An 18,161-nucleotide genomic window follows, 5' to 3' on the forward strand; every position below is an offset into this window, starting at 1 on the left:
AGTTTTCAGTGATAAACAGCTCAGCAACAAATTATTTAATTCCTTTGTTGAAAAACTCTGGGAATAGACAGAATGGCTGTTCCCTGCTTTGATTCATGCTACACTTGTTTGTTACATTGTCCATTTATGTCTGGCACAGCTTGAACCTGCTCATTGAAAGTAATTACAGGGATGAGGAACAGATATTCTGAGAACGATCCTCTCAAAATACGCTATGCTCTTTTCATTAGACACGACTTGTCCCTATTCTGCTTAATAGAGAGGCTTTCTAGTCCGAGGTCTGCTTTGGAGGGGAAGGGAAGCAGGGCTACTAAAGCTGCTCTGTTGGCCATCTCCCATGTCCTGCTCCATTACAGAAAGACCCTTCCAACTTGAGGATGCTCCTCTTCCTTGTCCTCTCCTTCAATCTCCCTTTCCCACTTTTTCCAAGCTTGAGAGGAAACAAGGGAAGCCAAGGGAAGAATAAACTACTTGCCCATGGCAGGTAGACCTGTCTGCTTTTAATGGCTTGAATTAGCAAGGTATTAGTTTGCAAATCATATTAAAGTAGACCAGGTAATTGTCACAGACACTCTAATGCTGGAAACCTTTCTTGGTCTTGACACAGAACACAGACCCTCTGTCCAAGCGAGAGAAAAGCACAGTACAAAAACTACAGCATGGTTTCTTCACCTGCAGACACTTGTACTTACTTGCTGGAATTCATGATGTACCCTGATGGGCATTCATGAACGCATTCGTTATTGTGGATGACGTGACACCCCGATTCCCTGGCATTTTTGCATTTGTTGTGCAGTTCCTGGCAGAAGCTGAAGGTCACACAACGCCACCCCTCAAAGCGATAGTAACCGGGGGGGCAGGTGTCCACGCATTTGCCTTCAAGGTAGAAGTTGCGGCAAGCCACGCATTTTTCAGGGTTGTTCGGCTCCGTGCAGTCCCCAAGACATTCGCTGTGACAGCACTGACCATCAGAGGTGCAGCCTTGGGACTTGCAGGCAGGTGGACAAACTGTGAAGAGAAAAGATGAAAGGCAACTGAGTATCACAGCACAACCCGATGACATACGACCGTGAAAGGCTTACGAGCAGCAACATTTCATCCTGCTTGGCTTGGCAACTTTCTTTTCAGAGGCATCCATGAAGCACAGATGTCTGCCTCATCTACACTTTTCAGTGTAAATTCCAAATTTTAATAACATTTGTGAAGAGTGTTATCATTCACCCTCACAATTCCTTAATGCTCATCTTCAAAAACTAAAAAACGAGTTTTCCTCTTCTCTCAGTCCTGGACTACAAGGCTCCCAGGAGAGCTTTGCTTACTCCAACATTATTTCTGAAGTCCAGAAGTGATGAGAGACTGCAGCGAGAGCTTCCCAGCCTGCGATAGCCAGTTTCAGCCAGAAGATTCTACTTTCTTAGTTTAAGAAACTAAGTTTCCCACAGTAATGTTGCAGATAATGCATGCCCAACAATACTTCTACAAAACCCTTCAGCTTTATCAGGATTTGCTTCCCAGCTGTCTATCAACCTGTCACTGGTTTCCCTGGAGGAAACCTGCCGCCCTGGCACCCAACACAAGCTCTTCGGTGACTCTCCCAGCAAGTCCAAAAAGAAGGGCACCCATCAATGTTATTGCTTGAGGTTTTTATGGTTTACTTTTTAATTACCCATTACTTAGCGCCTCACAATACTTTTAATGAGCGGTTTGGGCTTTGAAATAGAAACCAAGCAGGAGCATAGCTCAGAGCAAACACCATGACTAATGCTGAGCAAAGAGCTGGAGGGGAGGCTGAGTAAATCCAGAGAAGCTCTGAAGGGAAGGACTCTGAAGTCCACGCTCAGCACCTTCACGCTCAGTCTTAACGGCTCAAACGAGGCTGAACCAATTAAATCCAACTGCTTAAACCAGAACACGCCACAGAACTTCAAGTCAGAAAAGATATAATAAAGCTGAAATCACCACTCCAAGAGCAAGCACCACAGCCAAGTACGGCTTTGACGCAGCCATTTAAACACCAGGAGGAAGAACTTTAGATGAGGGACGGGGAACATGGGCCTGGATTTATCCGTATGGTGACATACAGCCTTTGGGCTACAGCTGTGAATTGCCAAGACGCAGATCAAGACATCACCTTCTTCTCACCAAACAGGAGAGTTTTGTCTGAGGGGACACCTGAATGGCTGCTGATGTCCTGTCTGAGCACCCTCGGTGAAGGAAGACAGAGATAAGTCCTCCTGTAATCTGTGCTGGCCAGACCAAGTAACTCCACGCTGAATTACCACCACCTGCCTTTAAACTTCCCAAGCTTTCTGTCCAATATTCAGTGTTGAAGCAGAAGGGGCTTTATTTGGGGAGGTCCCAGACACACCGCTGTGCAGGGGCTAAAATGACATTTTTAATTTCTGGCTAATGTGCGTGAACAGACCAATAGTGGAACGTGGTCTAGTTTTATTCAACTAAATGAGCAGCATGTAGGATCCATAGTACAGCGTGCTACCAATGTTTTGATGATCAGATCCCCTGCTGTGGTTAGGAAGAAAATCCTCCTCTGCCGTGCTCCGCCCCATGTTAAAGGATTGCAGAATTAAGTGTGTTAAAGTGGTTAATGCCGTTCTTGGAATAAGCAGCAATAGCTGCAGTAGACAGGATAGCAAAGATGAGCAACCTCAGGTTTGTTCCAGCCTGATAAATCCTTTGAAGAAATATGAAATGGATAAGGTTGAAATTCTATCACAAGGTCAATTTAATCTCAAATATCTTACTGCTTCCATGTCAGTCACTCACTGCAGGTATTTTCTGTGTGCACCCCTCAAGATTCATCCATTAACAAGAAACACAGGCACGTATTTCAAATTCCTTTTTTTTTATGCTGACCAACTTTTTGCCCTTTTCTAGCAATACGTCTTATTTTGCGAACCTGTCATAAATAGTAACTGATCGAAATGCAACTGCCAAATAGAAGCAACCTGCAGATGATACCTTGTATTAGACTAAATATAAAATGAGAAGCTTGTTTTAAAAGCATGGTTATACATTCTTTACCAGGCCACAGATGGAGTACAGTTTAACAACAGAAGTTATGGCTGCAGTTTATAAGAAATATTGGCAACAGAAAAACACAAGACAGAAAATTCCAGAATTTAGTCCAAAACACTATCAAACTTACTAATTCCAGTCTAAAATATCAAGGTTTATGGGGTGAAAAAAGTCTGGGCTATTTCTCACACACCTCCCCATGTTCCTAAGTGAGCACTGACACACCGATGTCTTGCAAGGACTTCCACGCTTGCTAGTACCAGCGCTGGCTGCAGCACACACCTCCCTGAAGTGGGTTTAGCATCCAGCTGGAAAGTAAACTGCTACAGCAAATGCATGCAGCAATGATTTGTGCAAGCTGGAGGGTGAGTGCCGGCAGCGCAAGTCACAGTGTTCATCATCAGCGCTTCCTGCAAAAGGGTATTTTCCTGGGTCTGTTTCATGTTTGAGAACTACAAAGTTTAAAATATTCAAATGACAACACTTGTTTCTCAAGGAGTCAGTGGAGCAGACAGGTGATTGAGAAGAGTTGGTCCTCATGCAAAACACCCAGTGACACATGGCACCTATTTAACATTACGCTACACCGTATTTTTTTTTAATCTGTTATGGAAACTAATCTTCAAAGTCCTATGCTTATTTACACATTTTGAACCCAGCTGCAAATATTCACAGGGCAGAAACTTTAAATTCTCAACTCTAAAGGCTTTTAGAAGATACAATTAAACTATTTTTAAACTGTTCTTAATGTTTCTCTTTTTCCTGTTCTATGAGCTTTTGATGTCTAAAAGACAGCTTGAAGAAAGCAAAGCAGCCAAGGCAACATCTTTTTTTCCATTAAGCACTCAAGACCAGAAATTGTCAATCACTATTTTGTGCAAATCTTCATTATGCAAGATCCTGAATAGATGTCGTCTTGGCATTATCAAAGTATGCATGCTAGAAAGCACCTGAAAGTCATGTAGAAACCTCTCCGGCATATCTTCACTGCCACTTCTTATAACTATTTCTACAGCATCCATGCTATGTGACTCCGGATGGGTCAGATGGGGTTTTTTGTTTGTTTTTTTTTTTGCTGCCACATTAGGCTTTCACTGCAGGATGACATTGAACAGGTTTATGCTGACCAAGTGCACCTCATTAACCCTTCGTGATCGAGGTTTGCAGGCTCCAATAATTGTCATTGGCCCATGTAGATTTGCCTCTTTGCAATGAGATCGCACTTTTGGGAGCTGTGGCATGGTCCGGTACAAACCGAGGAGGCACAGGGTATGCTTAGGCGTAGCATCTACGCAGCCCCAGCCTCTGGTTAATGCCGCGGGACTTTTGGACAATGCAGTGTCTCCCTCTCAGCATAGGGAAAAAAGTCAATTCTCTTCATTCCTCCCAGAAGAGGAGAAAGTCAAACGGGAACTTCATAAATCCTAGTTAGAGACAGGGGAACAGCTATTTTGGGGTAGGGGCAGAAGCCACCACACTGTACCATAAAAGCTGCTGCAGGAAAAGGGCTTCAGCACCGGTACCAGAGCAAAGCTGTTCATCACAGCCACGAAACTGCTTCATCAGATCTTTAAGAACAGAACTTTGAAAATTCCTGTCCCAAAGATGACAAACAGCATAACACTTAACTAACCTGCCCTCAATGGGGGAGAAACGGAGCCGACAGAGGTTCAAACCTGTTGTTCCAGAGGTGAATAAATATTTAACTAGCTAGCTAGAGTGGCTCCAAAGACTTAGGAAACAATGCATTTCCCAAACCTTTCTGATTATAGATTCAAACTGACATTTCTTCATGCTGCTGAGGCCCAGCTGGGGGGGGACAAAAGGCAGCAGACTCAGCACAAAGGAATTTCTACCTCTGTGGATCACTCCCGTCATTTCACCACTTCCCTGTGCTTCAGGTGGAAACAAAACACACTGATACTGTAAACATATTCCCGAGCTAACACAGGTAACCAGGAGATCCACATTTAACAGGCAAGTCAAATAAGCATTAAGCTGTTCAGCTAATAAACACAGTGTGTCTGAATACTGAACTATGATTAAACATGTTTGCGTTAGGTCCTGTCTCTTGCTTTCTGCTAACAAAAGAAAAGCAGTTAATTGTCAGAAAAAGAGGAAAAAAAAAAAAGATAAAAATAACTCAGGGTAAGTTTTGCTGTTCCTTTGGGATGCTCTGCCACTGGATGGGTTTAAATAGCAGTGTCCTGGGTGAGCTGAATTGAGTATTCAAATCCATGGTGGTTTGGGTATGATAAGAGGTACGCGGTTCATTAAGAAGAATTCTAAACCATGCGTATGAACATCAAGATGCTGCATATATACTGTACAGGGACAGATGTTCCCACGTGGTTTTGGGACCAATCTGTCATGAATTGACACGATCTTTCTACCGTGCAATAACAAGCCCCATCCATGTGAACGTGGGTCAGCAGTGGCAGCCCGGGCCACCACGGGTCCTCTCGGCCGGCCGGGGCCACCAGCCACATCCCACGCAAGTCACTCCTCTTGGCCGCTGGACGAGCCAGCAGCAAGAAGCAAACTCGCCTTACACCGACAGGTCCTTTTTCATGAATTACACAAGCTGGTATTTTGATTACAGACAAGGCAATTAAGAGGCTCCGGATCCAATAAAGTCCAGGACAGAAAACAACTGCGGCAGGAGAACCACCCTCAACCTCAGCCAATGCATTTGCTGCCTGCACAGGGAGGCATCCAACCGCTCCGCTATCTGCACAAGGCAAATACGCCTTAACCCCTTGCCAGCCACCCAGAACGGGGCTCCCCAAACAAGCCCTCGCCTCCCACCGCTTGCACGGCAGCCCACGCCGCGCTCTGCCCGCAACGCTGCAAAACTCATTAGGCTAACGCAATGTAACTGGCGATTGCAAGGGTTTTTTCTCACGGCGAGCGTTTAACTCGCAAGGCATATTTATAACCAGGAGAAAACCGTAGGAGGAAGCCAGTACGAACCCGGCATTGACACAGCTTAAAATGGCTTGTTTTGGCCGCAATACGTATCGCTCAATGCCAGAGCTTAGGTTAGTGTAATGTTATATGACGTGCACAAGCGTATAATTCAAAGCCAGAGTCCCACAGAAACAGTATCAGAGCGCTCTGCATTTCCCTGTGTTTTTTTCTCCTACTGTAAATGGCTGTAATATCCGTCATATAAATTTATCCATGAATAGTCTTGCACACACACATATAATCATACTTGAGTTACAGTTGCAGCAGGAACTGTAATTTAATTTCCTAACTGTAGAGTCACAATAATGACCTCTGTAGAAATGGGTTCTTGTGGTTCTAAACAAAAACAAAAACAACAAGGAAAAAAAATGAAACCCGAGGACTAATCGCCCACAGCAGTAACTCCTCTGAGTGTGTGCTGCAAGCACGTGATCTTAATTTAGCACTACGGAGTTTGTGCTTGTTTCCTGAATTTCTGCAAGTGCTGAGCAGCATTGCTGCTATTGAAATCCATATGAATCTGACCTCCTTATAAAATTATATATTAAATCATGTTATACGTACATAGCATTTTCTACTTGATCACTTTTCCTCAAGATTAACTCATTCTCTTCCTGTCAGAAAGACTCCAAATTCAGTAAGTCGTTTAGTGTTTGTTACAGAGTTCTATAACGTAATTTTTACCTGTAAAACAATTTTTAATTTTTTTTTTACTTGTGATCTTCTATTTTCTTGTAAGCATTTACTTGATCTGAACACGTCAAGATGACACCTAATCTGAGTGCATTAATGTATCATAAGGTTGAAAAGAGCTATTAAAAATTAATTAAAACTGTGTCCAGTGAGTACTAGGTATAAATCCAAAGCTCCATAGCAGACTGGGTTGACAGAGGGTTGCTGCAAGAAAAACAGTGTGCTGTCAGCCCCTCTGCACTGTGGCTTATGTCCTTCAATTATTTCTTCATGTCACCGAGACCAGAGAGGCAGAAACCTAACCCCTAAACCCCACCAGCAGCAGTTCTTGGGCTGCACAGGGCAAACTGCTCCCAGGGCATTACGACAGCAGTAATGTGCCTGGCAAGAACATAGTTAGAGAGGTCCACCGGACTGTAAAGAGCACAAGGACTTTTGATCGCCTCAGTGACTAACAACAGTAGCACTCTCAGACCTCCCTGAATCTACAAAATAAATGCAGAAGCTAGAACAGAACAAAAAATAAGAGGTTAACATGCTTCTACAAAAAGAGTGCCAGCAACACCTGACACTGGCTGTAGTTATCAAGCAAAATTCAGGAAATAATCACAAGACGTTCAAGCAAACTTTATACCACTTACTCACAGTGCTCAACTGCTCTAACAACATTTATTCCTCCCTTTTCCCCGACGCCAAAGACATCCAAGGAACAACCCTCCCAAAACTCATCAACTCAAATGCTGTTATCCACACACAGGATTTCAATTTTTAGCGCCAACTCAGGAAGGAGCAAGTGCCAAATAAGTTCAAGGTTTTACAATCAGCACTAAAATTAAAGTGGTATTTATAAAATAAGATATTACAGTACATAATGCCACAACCCCACTGAACTGCAAGTTGGGAACGTTAGGAGGTCCGTATTTACACAGGAACAGATAAAATTAACTGCAGGTGCCTCCCTTCCCATAGACAGTGAATTCCAAAAACAACACACTGTTACTAAAACGTAAAGGAAACTCTTCCCATTGACATTTCTCAGGACAACGTTACAACTCTTATCTCATCTATCAGTAAGGATAAGAAAAAACTTGTTTCACCTCCCAACCCCTTCACAGGTTACGTGCTCATTTGGAGCTACGAGGAATGTCTCAAATATTCCAAAACAGGACTGGTGCCATTTGCAAACCCTGTGTATTCGGCTGCTTCCCGCAAGGCATCCTCCCAGACAAGAACAGCCACCACAGCTAAAACTGAAGGAGATGCTGGTACTGTTGTGTGGACCTGTTAGGATCAGCAAACGTGAGTTTAGAAAAGATAAAAGGGTTTGGAGTTGTGTGCCACCTTGTTCAGTTGCGATAATGGAGGATATGGAGGTCTGGGAAGGAAGTTGTTGAATGGAGATAGGGGGAAAAGGTTGAGCTCTGTTGTTTATAGAGGAAAAGAGCAGAAAAAGGGAGATCTCTCTAGAAATGCAGTCTCTTCCATGCCAACCTTCTGCTGTTTAGAATGTGGAGTAATCCATTATCTTCTGTGCTACAACTGCTGGTGGTGTATTTCTCTGAAAATAGAGAAATTTACTCATATGTGAATTATGCCAAGGAATACAGAAAACTTACTAGGAGGAACTCATACATATATGCATGCATACATACATACACACATACTTTTATTTATGTAATATATAAAAATATATTTACGTATAAGTCATCTTAATATGATGAAGCCTGGAGGAAGTCATCAACTGCGATGGATCCACAATGCCTTTGGTCACTTGCTCTTTATCTTCTTAAGAAGTTAAAACAATTGCAAACAAGCTTCTCCAGCTACCACACCAAGGACACAACGCAGTACCTGTGCCCAGGCGTACAAAGCCCTGCGTAACTTCAGATCCGATGGCTCACCTCTGTGGCTGGAGTTAGTAAGACAGCCCAACTAAAACCTCTTATTTTTGGGGATAGGACTTCTCAGGCTACAAACCTCAGCTATGAAAGTTCCTCACCTTCTCCCATTGAACCTTCAGGACAGGCTCTCATTTCACAGATCTTCTAGACCTTTCTGTTTCTCTCCCTTGAAGGTTTTCACTCCTGCCCTCCTGTCACCTCATCTATTTACACAGAGAAGTGGATGCCTCCCACTCGAGTATGCCCAATATTGCCCAGACAGGATAAAGATCAAAGAAACATTTTCCTTTCATGCATTTTAAGCAGTCCATGCGGTGTTTACACCATGGCAGCAAGCCCCTTATGAACTTACAGAGCAAAGCATCTCTCTCTGGTGACAGCTAGGGGACAAAGACGAAAAACAAACAAACAAACAAAAAATTAAAACTCGAGACTAGGTCTGTTTTCATTCTCCTAGTACCCTTCAGTCAAGCTGATTCCCCAAGCAGGTAAAAACAACTTGCAGAAATCTGGCTAAACTGTTGGCAATCAAGTTCAAAATACCAAAACATGGAGCTTGATTTGAAAACACAGCAGCACTGTTAAAGGCGGAACAAGTGTCACAAAGTGCACACAAGGATAGCGACAAGAAGTTGTAAATACTTTACCTAGTGTCTACAACACTGCTGTTGTGCCATTCTCTGGCAAGCAGATGAAGCCTGCTCCTTGTACTTTGTGTTCAAAATTACATGGGAGCTTAGCATAAGGGATTGGAAATAACCACCAACCTCCGCCTGCTTGCTTGTTTTTCTTTAATCTGCAAGCCCCCAAAATGACACTACATCTTCAGGCAATACCTGGAGTCTCCAGCCAGTTATCACTAAATATAACGCCCCCATGCAAACCGATACTAACTCCAGGCTTTGCTGCTGTCAGTGCCTTTAATTATAATTGAAGAAGATTAACAAGCCACCACACCCACTCCTATTCCTCAGGTACCTGAGGACTGGGAGGCCAGAAGATTCTGAGCTTCAGTCCTTCTGACAGTAATTTGCTAAAGAGCCACTAAGAGAAATCTATCTCCCTATAAAAAGGGGCAGAACTGTTCAGCATACCTAACCTCTGGGGAACATGGAGATTTGTAAGGAGTAGTTAATATTAAAAGCAGTTTGGACATCAGCCACCTCATATTGTACTTGATTCTGTACATCAGAACCGAGGATTTGTAATTTAGACCAAGACCAGAATCTTTAAAGTTAATTTGGGGAATTTTTCTGTAAAGCTTTGTTCATTGTTTTACTCACAGCTATGAGGGTGCTTTTTTGTTGTTATGGCTTGTTAAATTTCAATCCTTATTACAACCTAAGGATTTGTTTTTATCATTCAGTGGTTGACACGCCACCTGGGAGCCTCATGAAAGCTTCACGTTAATATTTAACTATATATTACTCTTTCTGATGTACAGCGTCTTGCAAACATCCCTGTTCACTTTAACCTACGCCCGTCAAACCTGCTCACTCACATTGCGATCCCAGAAGACCCAAGAGAATCACAGTGAAGTGGTCCACGCAGCCACAGATGTCCTAAAAATAAGTGTAATTGCATGTAAAGTCTCTATCCATACTGTATTTTGAATACAGATCTCTGCTCTCTGAACCAGCAGGATGTGACCCATCTCCCTCTCCAGCCAGGTGACCGTATCAGCACAGTGCTGGGGGCAAGCTTCTCATCAGACCAATTTATATCTTAGTGATTGGCAGCACGGACTGACCAGAGTAAGAAGTCAGCAGCTTAGTGCTGAATGAGAGAAGATGCTGTATCAGGACAAGCTATAAAAGAGAAGTATGGGAGTTGGTATCAGCCCTACTGAGAAACTGAGACAAATGGAGATATGCAGAAGTGCTTCAATGTACAGTGATGGTCTAAGAATAAGGTCCACCTAATTTTTCCAAACATAGGTCTAAGACAAGTGATTACTTTTACCTGTAAGCCCTGTCCTGAAAACAAGGAGCAATACGATCAAAGCGTGAGGCGAAATGTATAACCTTTGCTTTCTGCAAAGATAAGAGAGGGATAAGATTGCTTTTCTCAAGGCCATAGAGAAGGATGTTGTAGTAAACAAGGCATGAAAGAATGAAAGCTAAGTTGACACATTCAGCTATGTGGCGATAAAGAAGATTGCATTTTAGATATGTTATGTGAAAAGATGCGTAAAATGTAACCGACACACACAAAATAAGAGCAAATCTACACCAAAACGAACGTACAGATTACAGCAAATAGGAAAGTAGAGCTGTCCATAACCGAGAAAGGTAATGAAACGGGCGGAAGTATAAGATTAACCACAAGGAGATTAAGCTGATAACTAATGATCTACACAGAAATGTCAGACAGAGGTTAAGATTTTAATCTGGACAGATTTCACGGCATAGTCATGAATTATAAACACAGATACTGAAATTGAACTTGTTTGTGGATGAAGATACTGAAAAGAAGCAGAAAGAAGGAACATAACTTATTCCAGATCCCCACTTCACCACCCAAAGAGGATGAGGAGAGAGAAAGGTAAAGTATTACCTGAAGGCTAGCTGTGCAAAGAAATATCTAGAGGATGAATTTTCCCGTGCAGCAGAGCTAACTAGCTCTACCGATCAGATGTTTTTTTCTTAAGTTACCAGGACATATAAACTGTTTTAGTGCACGGTCATTTAGCATGCTGCCCAAACCCATGCTAGACACAGAACGGCTGCGGTGGGAATCTGATCACAATGCCGGTCTCTGTCCCACTCCAGCCACTCCAAGGGTAAAGGGTTTCGCTCTGTGCCAAGAGAGGCTGACTACCGGCGACAGCAGCAGAGGGAAGGCGACTCCGGGTCTCGAGCAGCCTCTCTAAGGAGGCAGCGCCCTTGGAAGAAGTGCTGCTGGTCAGCTGCCTGCTCCCCAACATAACCCGAGGCTGGCAGCAGACAACCTGGCAGGAATCAAAACAGACCAGTCATACCCCACGCGAGCAGCCAATGCACGGAAGGGTTCACCAAAGGGCTAATGCATACATCCTTCTGTTACCAGATTTATTTCCCACGTAGATACATCCAAAACTAAATATTATAAAGCATGTCTTCCAGTAATTTAATAGGTGTCATGGTTTTCCCTGAACCTACAATAATTTTTTTCAAAATCATATTTGAACTGTGGAAAGGAGAAATGTGTGCAGTATCTCATTACTAGGCATACTAGTATCAAATGCATAGGTTATATGCACCCATATAATATTCTCTCAACCACTCTAGTCATTTTGGCCTCATCAGCTCATGCCCATTAATTTATACACTCTTCTCTCTTTGCCCAAAGCTGTAAGTATACTCTCCACAGTTTATTTCTAGGTATAAGAATTTACTTAGCTGTACTGAAATAGATACTGTTTGCTTGCAGTCCCAGAGCCAAGCAGTTGAGACCTCTCTATGAAATGTATTTTTATTTACTACTCGCCCCACTCATCTTCGGCATACCAGGAATACCCGTTTTCAAGTAATTCAATGTATAATAATATGTGGCCCCGCACAAACTATCCAACTCAGCTCTATCCAGAGATATATCTGCTTAATGGCTTCTCATTACAAACATACTGATCCCTGTAGTTTTTGATCTATAGGATGCGTGCTGTGCCGCATCACTCTGCTTCTCTAATCAAAGGGCCAAATGAGAAATGATAAAAATGACCAAAAGCCACACAAATACAACCCTAAGGAAAAACAAATTGCTATAGATTAGTACAAAACCCATTAACTACATTGCGCAAGCCACCCTCAGAGGCTATTAATCTATTTCTCCTTGTAAATTATGCAAGCAAAAGTTGTAATCTGAAGGAATTTAATTCCAAACTAGTTGTGCCATCCCAACAAGGAAAGACCAACAATGAGGGAACTGAATCTTCTGAAGTTACATTAAACTCCGAGGAGATCTTGGATTCTCAATCTTTCTTCCACAATAGTTAATGGATCCAACTGTCAATTGTCAGAATCATGAAAATTCTGTTTTATTTCATGCCTCTGCCTTGGTAAGCTCTTAAAATAAAACTGACCATCACTGAAGTCACTTTGTTCAATAATAAGGAAGTACAGTAGTAGCAAAAGTCTCATTATCTGCCCGTTAAACTATGCTCGGCCATCAAGAGAAACAGGATCTGCTTACATAACACGAATTGTGCAGGCGTGCGCCACGGTTGCTAAAAAGCTTCAGCTTCGTGGATGTTTATCAGCATGGGAGTCAAGATATGGTCTAATCACCAGCTACCATCAGCATTGTCCATTTTAGAGCGATTAAGACTATTCAGAGCTGGTCTAATTGATACCCTAGCGTGAGCCACGACACCTGCTGAACCCTAAATGGGGTAATTACTGTGAGTGTAGGGGAAACTTATGGAAATAACCTTACAATGGATAGAGTCCTCTGGGGAAAAAAAAAAATTACACAAACTAGCGTTATCTAGCAAGAAAAAGAGATGGGACTCTCCTCTACAAGAAACCTGAAGCCATATCAGTTTCTCCAGAGACAAAGAGTCTTTTTCTTAAGCAAACTATAGAGGTTTCAAATCTCAGCACAGAGCTGCCGTTATTGAAAGCGATCTTCAACTGGAAGGGAGCCGAAGAAGTTTTTTGAGATGCCGCCCAGTCCATCCACCTGTCCAAGGCCAGATCAAATACTTTACCTAAGACGTTTCTGACAGTTGTTTGTCTAAACCCATCTTAAAGTTAAATTCTGCCTTGAGGCACTTCCTGCATTCGCCATCTGAAGTTTTCCAGCTCGTCAGCAGGTCGCTCTGATCAGCTCCACGTTACACTGAGGCACAGAGAGGGACTCAGAACCACCCAAGAGGCCAACAGCAGCACTGAGAAGGGATCGGTGGTATCCAAGTGCACATCCAGTGCACAAGCCTCTGCAAAATACTTAGTACGAAGCGAAACACTTGACAGTTTATCACTGAGTCCTGCTCAGCCTCCTTCAGTATCAAAGAAAGGCTCGTATTTGAAACTCAGCCACTTCAAATTAGGCTTTGGGTGGATGGATGTATTACCACAGTCGTTAGTCACTGGCAAATCTGAGTACCGAGACACCTAAAGTGTGTTTCAAAAACACAATCTGGAGTTCTTTTTGTTATCACAGATTAGAGCATGTGGAAAAACAACATGCTCTTCCCCACTGCTGAACAACAAGAACTGTCACGCAGCAACTCCTCCTTTCGCCAACAGAGCCATGCAAAACACGAGGACGTTTTTCTTATCACACCCACCAAATTCACGCACTGTACAGGCTCAAAGGAGAACATTTTATATTTCCCAGAACAAAAACTGACACTTGATGCAGATACCGAGTTCTAATAGACTTGTGGACTAGAAACTTGATATCTAAGCACTGAATGAGCAGCCAAACACTATACAAATTATTTAAGCAGCCCTGGAGATAAGGTTATTGGAGTGTGCAAGAGAAGCCTAAGGAAAAGGTAACCTACACATGACATTTCTTTTGCTAATTTAATAATTGTAGAAACCTGCCGATGAGGTGAGAAGTTGTTTCAGATAAAGCACCAGTTTCCACATAAATGCTTTTTCATTAGGTCTCCAGGTGAGACTACTACTGCCCGTTACGCTTTCCCTTCTGCCAGAAACACAGAGCATGCAGATTCCCCGAGCCTAAAATCCACAGAATTGAATGAACAGAGAAACGGTTTATAGAGCTTTAAAGGCTTCACTTCAAATACAGTTTTAAAACAAAAGCCTTATTCCTTTAAGCCGTGTTAAGGCTCCACTGGGCGAGACTTTCAGACAGTCAGACATCACACCGAGGAGCTCCATTTCCTCTCTGGCTTTTGGGAGCTTTTGAGGGGTACTTACAAGGGAACTCTTGGACTCATTCATCTCGAACTGAAGCTGTGTAAACACATCCAGTGCGATCAGCCTTCCTTCAGAAAGATGACATTCAGAAAAGACTGAAGACCAGAAAAAACAAGTCCTATTCATTTTATTAAATCATTGCTGTTAAGTTTTCACTACCCATAGAACAGAATTGGTTTGTCTTTTCTGCAAAGACAAGAAAAGCTTTTGTCTGATACTCAGATTTTAATGAATACTTTCATTGCTCATAAAATATTAAAATCCTTGCAGTGTTGTAATGCTACATGGATGCCTAATGAAGTTTAAAATGGTAACAGAAAAATGCTTAGTTATCCCGTGATGTCTGCTGAATTGCACGTGCCTTATTCCTAGGAAACCCAATACACTGGTAAAGCTTCCTGTATCATTCCTAAGATTTTCTAATCATGTCTTTAACAGTGCAGCAGGGTTCAAGCCCACCTTTGAGTGCAAGCATTCTTTACGTACTTTCTCAATCATAAAAAGTTGCCTATATGACAGAGTTTTAGCGTGATGTCTGGAGTTTCTGCGCAAGAGATTTCCAGATGCTCAGGTCAGTGCAATAGCTAGAACTTGATTTTTTTGCAACAGGTTGCTTAGTAAAATCTCAGTTACTATTCTGAGCTATTTCAGAACAAACAACTCGGAAGCTAACAGCATCTCACTCGCATTATCGAAAGCAAAGCTGCCAAGTTCAGCAGCTCTCCCACAGACACTAAATAATCCTTCCCTTGAACACACGCTATCAGACTTGTCCCTCTTCACATCAATAGGGGAAAAATCAGCCAGCATATGAGCAACCCCATTTTCTGTCATGCAAACTGCCTTGCAGTTTTGCCACACGAGAACGTTACATCTCAGCACTGAACTCTTTCCTCTTGGCAGGAAAGGTCCATCTGTTCCTGCATCTCTGAAACACTGCAGATTACATCCTTCTGTTACCAACCTCTCCCTCACCGTACGCGTGGCTCCTTCGCCCCTGCCCATGGGTATTAAAGCCTTAATGCTGTGTGCTGTTAATATAATTAAACCCCCACAGCTACAAAATCAGAGAAAATATTGAAAATTGAGTTGGAAATTATGGCTACACAACTCCAAGCCATGCCTGTTCCCTTGGCCTATAAACCCTTCCCTTCCTTACTATCCTACAGTCCAGCAGGCTTTATTTTGATGAACAAATTGAGACCAACCTCCTCCCTCCCTGCCCCAGACAATTCACCTTTTAAAAACACTAAATGAGGAACCATGCTTAGGGGTCAGGCTAAAGTGAACTGAGAGGAGCATGAAGAACCAGAAAGCCAGCAACCTTAGACATTACTGCTGCTCAGTCTGCAGATATTTTCTCTGATCTCTGACAACCTTGCTACCTAAGTTGCCTTAACTCTGCGCATTGACTTAAAAAACATCGGTCTTTCCCTGTAACTTGAGCTCAGGCTCAGCTCCTCATGTCAGGGCCCTGAAATTCCAGCGTGGCCACATACCAGCAGCAATTCTGCAGCAGTCCCAAGTGACCAGCAATAAGATGTGTACATCTCCAGAAGCCTTCAAATTGCACAGAAAACAAAAGATTGGAGTAGATCTATGAACAGATTAATGAAATTCCCCTTCCCCAACTAAAAAGACCTTGCAAATTTTACAGTCTTCATCAGATCAATCTCGCTAAATACCTGTCACCCTCATTATGCTTGCATATAAACAAGGGTCATAATACTTCACAGCTCAACTGTCTGGCACCTGCCAGTGCTTCAGCAACTACAGTGTGGAAGCTGATGTCTGCAGAAGCTGAAATTGCCTAATTTACAATTACAATAGAGCAGTATTTAACATCCTTGAAAAAGGGCACCTCTAACCTGATACACACAATTAAAATCACATTTATTTTCCTGGAGCGCACCAAAGTGATGCCAGCAAAACCAATATGTAGAAGAAAAAACGTAGAAAAATATGTAGAAGAAAATTAATCCCAGCATTCTGCTGAATGCTATTCTAACCGGACTCCCTTTCCAACTCTTTTATGGGATTTCCTTCAAAAGATCTTCCTCCTCAGAGCCTCCAACCTCTCAAGATGCCCACGAGCCAGTGTATCGTCAGGTAAATAAGAAAGCGCATTCTTAAATTAAGGAATTCACACTGAGGGTACTGAGCTAGAAGCTCCTTGTTAGCACAGAGCATCCTCTTGCCTTGCCTGTGTCCTTCTCCTCGACACCAATTCTGACTCTATTTTGAAGAAGGGAGAAGGAAATTACACATTAGAAAACTTTTTGGATGTGAACAGGTGCCGAGTGTTCTGCCTTGTTTTTTTAGTTCATTTAAATACAGATTCACAAGGAAGCCAGACTCAAATGAAAACATTATAGTCGCTTAGCCAACATGTAAGCACTACACAGAGCCAAAGTTAATTCTCTGTTTGTTTTAAATGTCACAAGCCAAAATAAAAGCACCTCTCAAACAATGTCAGCCCAGCCAGCACAGTGCCCCCCCCATTACCCTCATCTAAAAAATCTAGATAAAGACGATGAACGCACACGGCTGTAATCTACAGTATTTCAGTGACCAAGCCGCAGCACGCTGGTTTCTACGCTTACGCAATGCCAGCCGCAAACTTGGGATCAAAGCAGCAACTGAAATAACTACAGGCACGTACCAAGCAGCTCAGCCCGCTGCCAGACAATCCCAGCCAGTACCCCCACAACTTCCCCCTACCCAACATTTTTTTTTTTTTTCAGCTAACCAACCACCCTCATTAAGAAGCATAAACATCCCAGCAAGTCCATTCACATCCCTCCAATAGGAACTTGCACACAATTATAGGATATAATTGGGAAGCACGATCATTGAACTTTTAACCAGCTATTGTTACAAACTGAGTGAAGGGTAAGTGTTGCTTCCTCCAGGACACAGTTGGTTATTCACCAGCTCTGTAATTAATCAAAAGGTCCTGAAATCCTCAACCTTCCAGTTAGAAACAATCTTTGCACTGGTCACACCTGGGGTTTTTTGGCCTTTTTTGTGTTTTGTTTTGTGGTGGCCTTTTTTTTTTTTTTTTTTAAACACAAAATTTACTTACAGAGGCAATCCCTGTCAAATCCAATTTCTGATAGAGAAAGATGTTTCAGAGAACTTTGCCAAGTGACATATTTCAGCTGGTCTTCTCATGCACACTGAATACACTTCTTTGTATGGACTCAACCGTTCACAATCCCTTCAAAGCCTTCTACAACAAAGATTTCCAGTTCCTTCATCATAAAATGAAAGAATGCTATACCATCATACACAGCTTAAATTTATTTTGCTCTGTTTGCCTAAATCTGGGAAGGGGCATCAGAATTGCATGTGATATAGAAAACTTTTACAAGTAATTAAAATTTTCAAGATTTAAAATACAGAATGATTGTTCTGCCTTCATTAACGAGGGGTGAAGGGAAGAAAACATACAGGATATATAAGCTGGCCAACTCCTTATCTTCACTTAGGGCACCAAAGCACGCCCAACATTCAGCAGGATTTACTCTGAATGAAACAAGTCTCCTCCTTCCTGAGCAAACACATCATACCAGGTGAACCATTTGCAGCTCTCCCATTCATGCATTACTAACACAGGTTAACTCTGTTGCTCAGTATTATTATTCGTGGTTTTTTGGGGTTTTCTTCTGGTTTTGTTTTTTTTTTTTAC

The 18,161-nt window shown here is 42.5% G+C and overlaps 1 protein-coding gene across 2 annotated transcripts in view; it reads right to left on the reverse strand.

Annotated features, from left to right (window-relative positions):
* INSR (insulin receptor) overlaps nucleotides 1–18,161 on the reverse strand; it is a 65,514-nt gene that overhangs the window by 23,712 nt on the left and 23,641 nt on the right. For both annotated transcript variants that reach the window (XM_052802533.1, XM_052802532.1), the window contains one exon: nucleotides 693–1,008. In XM_052802533.1, coding sequence (XP_052658493.1) covers nucleotides 693–1,008 — 316 coding nt within the window. The remainder of the gene's footprint in view (nucleotides 1–692; nucleotides 1,009–18,161) is intronic.

Source organism: Harpia harpyja, chromosome 11, assembly GCF_026419915.1.
Source record: "Harpia harpyja isolate bHarHar1 chromosome 11, bHarHar1 primary haplotype, whole genome shotgun sequence".
Classification (NCBI taxonomy): Eukaryota; Metazoa; Chordata; class Aves; order Accipitriformes; family Accipitridae; genus Harpia; species Harpia harpyja.